Genomic DNA, 12,339 nt, shown 5'->3' with positions numbered 1-12,339 from the left:
AAGTTTTTCTGAAATAATCTGGCTCGAGTGAGTTCAAAAAAGTTGGAAGAAAATATATTTCTTCATCGACTGTGCGTCTTTTATGGTTGTATTAATTACCACTTCAAAAATATCTGACGAATTTATTGCACTACATTTAGTAAAAAATAATTATATGCACAATCTACAAATTAAAATGGTAATTTGGTCGAACCAAATAGATTTATGGATGTTCTGACAAAGATTAAGGAGATTTGCTATTTAATTACGTATTTTATTTCCTAACTCCAAGTTTTGAATGTCCATAAGACTTGTACACATGTGGAGATTTATTTTTGGTTTTTTTTCCTTCCGTGGTCGGCCTGGCATGGCCAAGTGGTTAGGGAGCTCGAGTCGCAATTTGAGGGTCGCGGGTTCGAATCCCCGTTCCATCAAACATGCCCGCCCTTTCAGCCGTGGGGGCGTTATAATGTGACGGTCAATCCCACTATTCGTGGATAAAAGAGTAGCCCAAGAGTTGGCGGTGGGTGGTGATGACTAGTTGCCTTCCCTCTAGTCTTAAACTGCTAAATTAGGGATGGCTAGCGCAGATAGCCATCGTGTAGCTTTGCGCGAAATTCAAAACAAACTTTCCGTGGTGAGAGATTTCCTTTAAACACTCTTTTAGTTTTACCAACTTCTTAAACTTATTCGCCGGAATCAGGCACTAAGAATAATCTAAAGACATAAAACAACATATATTGGTTGTGTAAAACCAATGAATCATCAGAGAATGTTCATCACCATAAATCTTCAATTTCAAAGAAGGATTGTAATATCCCTGACTGAAACATGTGTTTGAGGGGAATTTGTTTCGACTGGTTCTTGTACGTGTTTAGTAATTTAATATAATGCATATTCGTGCTTCCATTTCAGAGGTAGGGGAATGCATATAAATTTCTTTCTTGACCCAAACTTCAATTTCATAAGTTGATGTCTGCGATCTTTTTTGTATACTTCATAAGTTCCGTAAGTATTAAAATTAGAAGTAGTTGTTTAAGTTGACGTTGAATCCGAGACGCCACCTTTTGCCTATTTTCTGTGTATTTCAAAACCAGTAGTTATTTATTTTTTATAGTATCAAGACTTGATAACGTTTTTGTAAGCGGAGTTGATTTTGTGTAAATCTTGTTGACGAAATGGGTGAGATGGCCAACCCAAGTTTCTTTGATTGATACAAATAATCGGGAAATCGATCAGTATAACTTGACCACATACCGACTGGAATTTGTAACCAAATAGAAAATCTATACTAATAAAAGAGTCTGCGGACTTACAACGCTAGAAACCGGGTTTCGATACCCGTGGTGGGCAGAGCACAGATAGCTCATTATGTAGCTTTGTGCTTAATTCCAAACAAACCAAACCTGTGTGTGAGTGTGCCAAACAATCAGCTCCATAGCTACAAGAAGAAAAAACCCTAGAGACTAAGGGAATTCTGAGTGTGTGTGCACCTGGGTATTATTTTTTATCTCAAAAAAAGTTTGACCAATTTTTTTTAGCTTATAATTTTGCCATATAGTCCTTAAGCCATAAAAAGAGGGAGGTAGGTATATGCTGCCATCTGTCGCTTGGTACAACAAATTGTTATAGAATAATTGTTTAATAATAATAATAACAGTTTTGTTAAAACAGTTAAAACAAAATACACGTATAAAAGTGTTAGCATTCATATTATTGGCGGAAATGATTATATTTAAATATTTGTTTGTATCTAAAAACTATTTTCAAAATATGCGTTTACGGCTAAGGAATTTTATTACAGATTTATTATTTCAAATAAAACCTTGTATAGAAAAACATTCGACATATATATCAATCAAAAAAGTTGTAGTAAAAATAGTATTTCTGGATTTTTCTCATTTAAGAGTTCTTTCAGTGATTGTTGTTTAAGACTCACAGCGTAGGTAAATTAATATGTAGAATTATTCACGGACTTTTTTCTACCTTAAAATACGTTTATTTGCAAGCTTTCGGCTCTCTTACTGGATTCTTCATCGGGCAACAATGTGCTGAGCGATAAAAATTCGTTAAACTGTGGAACACTGCTAGGTATCTAGGCAACCGTCGTAACAAAAACTGACATCGTGTATTAGTTACTAAATACATTGAATTATAATGAGTATAAAATGTAAATCGATTTCTTCGATATGATAAACATTTATACTTATTATGTAGAGAAAAAGAAATAAAGGATTTTTTTTTATATTTCAAATAATATATTGTAAAATTAAAGGTTTAATTTTACATCGAAACCATGACAAATAGTGATGTCCATGCAGTATTGAGTAGTTTTTGGCCGTTGTTTTCATTAATACCCACTGGTGGTCCACTGTCTTCTGCTTGGATGGCAATAGTTTCCTTGATTTTTCCACGGTTTTCCTCTTATCCTTTTTCCTTCCATTGTCGCCCCCCCCCCAGTGGCACAACGGCATGTCTGTGGACTTACAACGCTAGAATCCGGGTTTCGATATCCGTGGTGGCAGAGCACAGATAGCCCACTGTGTAGCTTTGTGCTTAATTATAAACAAACAAACTTTCCATTGTCATAATTATCACTCTCCTATCAACATGACAAAGTGATCTTAGGCGAGTTTCTCTAAACTTCTCCCTAATTAGTACCACTTTCATCCTCTCCCTAATGGTTTCTTCCTGATGCAATTTTCCTTTGACAACCGTGCCACCCACCTCAACATCTGCCTCTCCACCACTTTCATCATAAATCTTTACATTACATGTTTTTCCATAAATAATTCTATGTATAGGTAGTTCAGTGCTTTCCAAGTAGGTTGTTGATAAAGAAATTAAAATTACTTTTATGGGTTATACTTCGGAAATGTATTTAGAATACTCGGTTTTAGGACATAAACTAGCACTTGTATCGATATTTGTTCTATTTCTAGAAATGCCCCCTTCGATTGCTCAGCGGTAAGATTAAAGGATTATTACGCTATAATGTGGTGTTCATTCCCCGCGATGGAAACAGCGCTGATAGCCCATTACGTAGCTTTGCCCTTACAAGCATTTTCTGAAACTTGTTTACAGGGAAAATTACATAAGATACAAACAAGACAGGAGTAAATTTTCTTATATTTTTATACCTCTTTCGACATTATTAATACTTCTAAACCCAAAATTTATCGTTTCAAGTCTACGCAAATTTGACGAGCTTGAGTACTGAATTTTGATTGAGGTTTGAAGTATTCTTCAGTCAAGTTTAATTATGTAGTTCATCAGACTATACTCTTTTTCACGCCATTAATTTAGGACAGTGTTGAGGTACAGTTATTGACAGACTAGTATACGGTTGCGTTCCTATTCTGATTCATGGTGTTGTTCAGTACGTGCATGGCGTATTCTGTCACGTTTAAGATATACATGGATATTACTCTTCTCTTAGTAGATTTAAAGGTTTTAAAGTCTATTTTCAGTTGTCTATTCTGTTTATACGTACTGTGTAAGAAGATTACAGGTCAGTTCAGTGAGTATTGACACCAGTAACGTCAGTTTACTTCGATAATTTAACTACGTAATTTTGGCTCCTACACGTATGGGTCCCCCAGTGGCTCAGCGGCAAGTCTCTGTGCTTATGATGATAAAAACCTGGTTTCGATAACCGTGATTGGCACGGCAATAACCCATTGTGTAGCTTTGTTCTTAACAAGACACATCTACATATTATTTTGCCCGCTAGTGGCTCAGCGATAAGACTAAGGGTTTATAACGCTAAAAATCGGGTTTCGATACCCGCAGTGGGCACAGAACAGCCATTGCGTATCTTTGCCTTCAACAAACAAACAAAACACAGCCTATAATTCTATATCATAGATTATGTGTGATCATGTTTGATTTGCCACAGTGCTTTTATCAAGTGAAACGTTTCAAGTAGTGCTTTACTGTACAAACTCCGAGACCAACACGACATTTAGTAGGTCGCGGTTCATGCTTTGACTTTTATCAAAACCCAGTTTGATAAGCTCTTTACTCTGTACTGTTTTTACTAACTCGTCCTACTCAACTCATACCTGTTGGTTTTTTCTGACGTTTATAGGGTTTTCGAAAGAGATTACGATTCTACTTTTCTTTTGTGTGTGTGTGAATCATGTTACGATAAATTACTGGTGTATGTTGTAAAACAAAAGTGGGCCAGACTACCAAATAAGTTGTTTTTTATCCACCTGGTGTGAGTCTCCAGTTCCATAGCAAAAATAAACTATCTAACATACTAGCATTTGATGGATATAGCTTTCAAGGTAAGAATTAGAAGATTTCTTGAAACGGATTTTTTTTTTCACGTAAATAATTTGTTGTGTCTTATTTACACAAACATAATTTGTCCCAGGATTGTTAAAATTTTATATTAACACTTTATCTCGATTTTGATGTGAAGTGAAAATATAGGCATTTATTTTATCTGGGTTTATGCTTACTGCTCTTAAGTTTGAACTATTGTGTTCCAATTCAATGTATTTCACTGAACAGAAATACAATATTTGTTATGGGTTATTTCCTAAAGAGCTGAAGGGGTAACCTGACTAAAAACCGTGGAATGGTTATTACATAATTCTTCATTAACTGTGACCTATCTTATATATTTTCAAATCTGTTTCTGTTGTGCTTCTGTTTAATGTGTGGAGTTTAGGATTAATCACATTTGAAACAGGTAAATATTAGGTGTAGCCAGACCTTCTGACAGCCTGATAGAATCTCTACACCCGATTTAGAAGAAACTAGATTAGGAATTTAGGGACCTGAGAGTATGATAAAGTTTGCTTGTTTGTTTCGGATATTTGCAAAAAAAAAAAAAAAATACCACAAAAAATTACATTGACAATATCTGCATTAGCCGACCCTAATTTGAGCTAATACATTTTAGGGAAGGCAGCCAGTCAACAATATCCACCTCTAACTCCAGGGCTACTCTAATCGAATAGTACGATTTGACTGTCACTTTTATAGTGCGAAGCGCAAGTTTACTGTAATAGGACGCGAACCATGAACCATAGGATTCACAATCCGTCCCAATAATCGCTGTGGTATTGTAATAAAACCTTGTTTTCGTTAAATAAGTAGAGAAAATATTTATCATGTTTCTTTTGCCATATTTGCTTAGATTAAGTTATCTAAGTTATCTAGTGCAATGAGTATTCTGTTGTTTCTACTTTGAGTTTTGCTTAGATTAAGTTATCTAAGCTATCTAGTGCAATGCGTATTCTGTTGTTTTCTAGTTTGAGGAATATTCTGTTTAAAATAACCTGAGACACAGGAGAATATTATTTAACTAGCTGGAATACTCGTCCCCTGACGGAAGTTATGTAAATTCATGATTAATGAAAGGTTATTTTAGAAAATTAAAAGTTGCTTTCCATATACGTAATTTTAAATAAAGGCAAAAAGCGCCTATAAAAACTGCAAAACACAAAATGTGAAACCACAAATTTGCATGTATCTTCGCATGAACGCAACAAACCATCATGCCAAATTTGGTGAAGATCCATCAACAGGGGGGGGGGGAAGTAGTGGTTTAAAATCCAAAAAACGCTTATAAAAATCAAAAACGCAAAATGCAAAAGTGAAAATTTGTATGTATCTCCTCACGGACCTAATGAGCCTCCATGTCAATTTTGGTGAACATTCATCCACACCTTGCGAAGTAGTTACATGGACATACAACAGCCAACAGACAGTACTATTATATTTATATAGATTAGAAATAGAAGCAATGAGATAAATCCACTACAAACTGATATCTTTATCAAATCAATATTATTTGGTTTTTAACTCATAGGATGATAAACTCTCCTTGTTTACGTTTACATTTTGTTCATAGAAAACTGGATATATATGGCATCGTATAGTTTATATAAACAAAAAAAAAAAAAAACTACAAAAACCGCAAAAAGTGTTTTACTGCAAACAACTAATATAGGAAAATGAGAGTAAATTACAAACGTTTTTTTTTCTAATAGAAAATGCTCTAACTTTGTCATGTTTTAACCTGATAGACAATAACACAGATAGCTAGGTACGTTGGTTATCTTTCGTGAGAAATGCTTTTCTTTTCATATCATTACTTTGGTCTCGAATTTGATGATGGCCTATTTTGTATATTAAATTGTGGGTCAGCCCAGTTAGGTGCTTTGTGATTTTCCATAGCATGCTGCTGTGGTATTTAGAAAAGAAAAAAATTATAAATACGAGTGAACGAACAAAAAAAGCTCTTTATTTGCCAAAGTGTACACGCTTATCATCAACTGTCAGACTATTTACAATTTCTTGACTTCGGTTAATTGCTGTGGTGACAAGGAGATTTTTGTAAAATGTCGAATAGAACAAGGACAGACGGAATTGTGGTATACCACACTTTCGGTTCAGTAAAAGTGTCCAAGTGCGGTACCCCATAACACAAATCTACGTACATCAATGACTATCCCAAACAATATATAGAAATAAGAAAATCACAACTGATACCAAATTGTACAAGTATCTGTGACACTCTCTCCAGAAACTTTTACATGGTGATGATGAGTGGTAATCTTCATTAAACAGCCAAACAAACAGAATTTTGAAATTAACAAATCATATTTTTTACATTGTTAGTTGTGTAACCTTCATAGGTCTTTCACAAACTAAATTTAAAAAATGTAATTTTTCCTAAAACACAAACAAAATACTTTGACAATTCCTTATGCCTTTCATCTTCTAAATAACAAGATAAGAACCAGGTATACTGCACGCTTGCCTAAATACAAATGTAGACAATGCTTTACCCGAAACTAAGTCGACCCGCATTACTCACCAGCCTGCTGACTCGTGAATGTTATCAAACTGTGTTGGTACCAACTGTTACACTTTAAATGGATGGAGTTCAGTATTCAGCAGATTGAAAGGAGCTTTTTTTACTATACTTTAGGCTCGCGTTCTGTAGGTGTAATGCAAGAAACGTGCAGAATGTTTTGTTGTCTTCTTTTTTGACATCAGACACTATGTGTTGGATTATGACAGGTATGTTCCTCAACAGTGACTAAAAGGAAAAGGACAACGTCACTCGCGTTCAGTACAGCAACTTGGAACTAAAGTGTTTTGGTTTATGTAAAACGTTGTTTCCAGCACGTGTGTTTAACACTCGGATTCAATATCTAGAAAAAACAAAGCTATAGACAAGCAGCTTTATTCTCAGCTTTTTTACAAAGGGACCATAATGACAGATTCACGTGGATAAGTATAGCTGAACCAGTTGTTAAAACGATTTTTGGTTTAGAAATTAATCCGTATAACTTCGAATTTCTGGAAGTGTAAAATTCGAAAGATATGAAACACCAGATAGCCTGCGAGAGTATTCTTCTTATCCGTATTTACAGCGTCACTGGTTTATCTTTATATATATGGCCTCCAGTGGCACAGTGGTATGTCTACGGATTTATACTGCTAGAAACCGGGTTTCGATACTCGTGGTGGGCAGAGCACAGATAGCCCTTTGTGTAGCTTTGTGCTTAATAACAAACAAACAATCTTTATATATATATATGTATATATTCCGTTTTTTATTGAACTAGCAACCTTTCTTTACCCAGATTAATGTATATCTATCTGTGTGTCTACATTCATATTTATTTGTTTGTATATCTTTACATATCTCGCGCACCCATCCATCCAAATACCTCCTCCCACATCCACATATTTTATATTTCTAAATCTTAATTTTCAATTTAGTGTTCTATTTCTAGTGATTATCATTTTTATCAAATATTTTACAACAACCCATACAGTATTCTGTAAGGCAATTTGTGTAACCGAATCTAAAATAGTTCATAGCATGATTGGTAGTCGTAAACATATTTGGGTCCAAAGGGCAGCGTGCCGACAGAAGGGTTGCATATAAGCAGATCCGTCATAAACGTTCCCATCGGAAACTGGGCGTGAGTTTGGTGGATGAGCCTGTAATTAGACTCGTCAACTTCCACCCTCTATCAACAGTCCGTTGTATTGAATCATTATAAAGAAGCCACAGACCCGTAAGTTAACGAGATTGGATTCCGTTGTGTTGAATCATTATAAAAAGCCACAGGCGCATTAATTAATGAGATTAGGGAATGGTTAAACAAATCTCATTATACACATGCGAAAGTTGCACTAAATTAAATATGCAATTTTAACCGATTTCTCTTGTGTATTAAAAATCTTATTTTCTAAGTTGATTCGGTACTGTAAACATAATTTTTGTCTACAAATGTTTAATGTTAGAATATATATTCACAAAGCATGTTGAGGTCTGAGCAGATGATTCAACACAAATAGCAATAAATAACGTTACAACCTATTAATTTAGGGATGGAAAATATCATCAATTATGGGGCAAATCGAGTGATTTTTCTAGTCTGTCTGATTGTCTCTTTTTTTTTCCAGTTACTTTTCTAACTCGCTGGTTTTATTCTCTCTTGGGTTATACAATCATACATTAGGCACATTTAGGTATTAAAATCATTTTTCTGTGCTTACAACAGCTGGGCTAAACGGCCAGTTCAGAGAGTTTTTAGGTATAGCCATCCCTAACGTTGAACTACTTACTATAATGAAGTTAATCAGGATTTTGACTGGCTTTGAACCTCGGACCTACCAATCCGAAATCTGGTACCTAACCACTAGGTCACGTTCGTCTACCTTGTTTATTAGTATATATAAGTTACTTATAAAAGTACATTCTGCAAAACTTGGAAATTGCGTCATAATGAATAGTTTGTTTCTCGGTTATCTGCGCTAGCCGTCATTAATTTTGTACCGATAGGTTAGAGGGATGACAGCTAGTCAACAGAACCTACCGCCAACTCGTGGACAACTCAAACTGATTATTGATTTATAATGTTTCTCTTATTACGCGTCCATGGCTCAAAAGTGCGGAGCATAAGTTTGTAGCAACAGGGCGCGAACTAATGGATCATCGTATTCACAATTAATTATTACAGTTAATTATTATATGTAATGGATAATTTCAAGCTCTGAACCTGTAGAACGTTCGGATTAAGCTTCTTATGTTGTTAGTATATCGAACAAGAAAGAAAAGTCCAAGAGTTGGCTGTAAGTGCTGTTGAGTAGCTGCCTTCCCTTTTGCTTATGCCATGTCTTGTGTTATTTTCATATTGTTTGAAGTACTGGTAGCCACAAGCATTAAGAAGCAGACTTAGTCATATACCACCAGAGCAAATTCTTGTAATGTACAAATATATTTGTTTTAATTACCCTGGTGTTCAGTAAAGATCGTTCCTACTTAAATATTACGTTTGATCTAATTGGGTATTAATTCAATGGAACGTTTAAATATCATTTCAATAAACTTGGAAATGATATCTGTCGTGATATATATTTCACAAGATGTTTTTATGTAAAAAACGATCTTTCCTCATCCAAAATTTATGTTATTCTAAAAACTTAAATTACATTGATCGGTCACTTGTTAGCTGCTACTATAGGAAATAATGTAGTTTAATAAAGCTTTAAACGACACTTTTTTACTTTTATATTGGTATCTGTAGTTTATAACTTCATTCTTATATGATTTGAAATAGAGGAAAATTTATAAATTTATTCTTTGTGAAACTAGTTGGTTATTAAACTATACCCTAACCAATATTATTAGTTTTTATATTTATTTCAAATTGTTTAAAATGTGAAATGTTGCACATCAAAATTTTCTTAAGTGTTCTACAAACACTCCAGTGTTCTTAAACTGTTTTTAATAGTTCCGTTTCTTCATTCCACCCACCCTAACCCGTGGGCTGAGTCGTTGGGCTCGTACATTACACTCGTTACAAAGATATTTATTTGGATTTCGGGTCGTGCAGTCTTAAACGTAGCATACAAGCCACCAACTCGAGGAAGTTTACGTTTGGAATAAAGAACTCACACAAAGATAACTGAATACAAATCAAATAACTTTTTTATTCATTGTATTTATATACTGTTTAACAGTTAATTTATATCGAAACTCTCAAGGTTATCTTCAAACAACACTAACTCTAAATCATTGAATTCTTCACTTTGAAAGTCTAGATGTCCATGAATAAGACCTTTTATTACGTTTAATAACACAGCCACATCATTAGTTATCAACTAAGTTAACACGAGAAATTCTCTTGGTCATAAGCTATGTAACTGCATAAACAATTCTTCTAAGTTACCTTTCAGTAATTCCACTATAAGCATTTTCAAATCTACTAATTCTTTACTATAGTTAGTATCCTTCACTTTTATCTCTTTATACATTATTGAACCTTAAGTGAAACACTGTTAGACTAGATCAGATATAACATATTTACAAGGAGTTTGTGTGGCGAACTTCTTGTAGATTCTGTATTACTGCCATCCTCTTCTGGAGTCGGATCAGGTCCTCGGAGCAACTTCATAAGTGCGGAGAAGTAGATGTTTGGAGTCGTAAACACAGAATTATATACACAATTTTTTAGTGTTTTTTCCGATTGTTCAAGAAATTTAGCAGATTTTTTTTTTATTGGTACAAGTGGAATCTTCCAGCAACAAGTGGACTATTTCATCAGACTGTAACCGAAATCCACTTTGTTACTGGTCCTTACAGAACTTATTTCTTTCCCTTATGTAATATCTTTGAGGAAATCATCCAATACAATTAACTTAGGGCATATAGAGAAAAACCATGTAACTTTAGTCTCTTCACTTAGAGTATTTCACCCTTGTCTTTCGTCACAGTTCCGTTAACTGCTTTTTTCGTGACGTTGGTTCATTTCGTCATGTGTTTTATCTAACTGTTGGGGTTTTCTCAACATATCACGTCTGTCTGGCCCGAGAATTGGTAGCTGTGAATTCTTGCACTTCTGAGGTCAAGACTGGAATGTGTCCTGTGCTATTTTCCTTATTTGGTATTGTGGTCCACTAGTGTCCACGTTTTTTATAACATTTTCAATCTGCTGCTTTCTCCACACTATACGTTATGTACGTTAAAAATAATAAAATGAACTTCTTGAAAACCTTTAAATATGTACACAGCATGGTCACAAGTAAATAGACACCACCTTTTCAGAAAAAAATGAAAATTTTCAGTCATATTCACATGAATTGATATATTTATAATTTTATTAATATCTAGTAGATCTTCCTTTCGCTTCGTGGAGTTCGTTGATCCTTTGGGGCATCGTGAGAATCATCTCGTCAATTTTAGATTGTGGTATTTTCGCCCACTCTTGCTTCAAAACTTGAAGTAGATCGCTCTTCGATGTTGTTGTTTTCTTGACTTGACAAGTTAGTTAGCATAAATCAGTTAAATGACGAAAAATTAGGTGTCTATTTACTTGTGACCACCCAATGTATATATTTATTATTTGTATTCCACAAATACTTCACATTTAATCACAACAGACCACCATTAAAATAAAACAACCCAACTTCTCACGTGCCACTGGTTCTGAGCTACAAAGATGATTCATTTTTCTATCAGTGATTAACACAAACTTTGATTAGATGCGAGAAACAAAGTTACGAGAAAGGCACATGCAAGGTAATTAGTTTGATGAGTTTTGGAGTATATGTTAACTTTCTCTAGAAACCCAATGATAAATACACTGCTACACAGCAAACACTGTTTAAACACACGTTCAGAAACAAGCTTTCAAAGTTTACGCAAAACCACTCACATAGAATAAAGTTTTCAAAGTCTACTCAAATTCACAAGTACAAAATATAACTTTCAAAATCTACACAAAACCATACGTACAGAATAAAACTTTCAAAGTCCACACAAAAATCACATGTGGATAATAGAGCTTACAAAGTTCACATAACGAAATTTAGAGAAGCAGGTTGTGTATTCGATTTAAAAATAAAATATTAGAAGAAGTACAATTTTCAACCTGAACGGCACGTGTGGGATACTTGGTCAAGTTAGAGACTCTAAGGTCCCTAATTTTGAACTGCTGACCAGATGGAAGGCAGTCAGTTATCAGCATCCGCTGCCACATTGCTTTATCTAACCTTTATCAACACGCTAACCTCTAGACCACGACTGGACCATTCGATCCGCAACTCAACACGCTAACCTCTAGAACACGACTGGACCCTTCGATCCATAACTCAACACGCTAAACTCTAGACCACGACTGGACCATTCGATCCATAACTCAACACGTTAACCCCTAGACCACGACTGGACCCTTCGATCCGCAACTCAACACGCTAACCCTTAGACCACGACTGGACCATTCGATCCGCAACTCAACACGCTAACCTCTAGACCACGACTGGACCCTTCGATCCGCAACTCAACACGCTAACCTCTAGACCACGACTGGACCATTC

At 34.9% G+C, this 12,339-nt stretch overlaps 1 protein-coding gene across 1 annotated transcript in view; it reads left to right on the top strand.

The window, feature by feature from the left end:
* Positions 1 to 4,240: 4,240 nt before the first annotated feature.
* Positions 4,241 to 12,339, top strand: part of LOC111087130 (trafficking kinesin-binding protein 2-like) — a gene marked incomplete at its 3' end in the record, with an annotated part of 56,844 nt that continues 48,745 nt past the window's right edge. Inside the window, exon 1 of the mRNA XM_022392689.1 lies at positions 4,241 to 4,271. Coding sequence (XP_022248397.1) covers positions 4,254 to 4,271 — 18 coding nt within the window. The remainder of the gene's footprint in view (positions 4,272 to 12,339) is intronic.

The sequence above is a fragment of the Limulus polyphemus genome, unplaced genomic scaffold, assembly GCF_000517525.1.
Source record: "Limulus polyphemus unplaced genomic scaffold, Limulus_polyphemus-2.1.2 Scaffold1771, whole genome shotgun sequence".
Taxonomy (NCBI): Eukaryota; Metazoa; Arthropoda; class Merostomata; order Xiphosura; family Limulidae; genus Limulus; species Limulus polyphemus.
The sequence above is the reverse complement of the archived record's forward strand: the minus strand, read 5'-3'. Positions and strand labels throughout refer to the sequence as shown.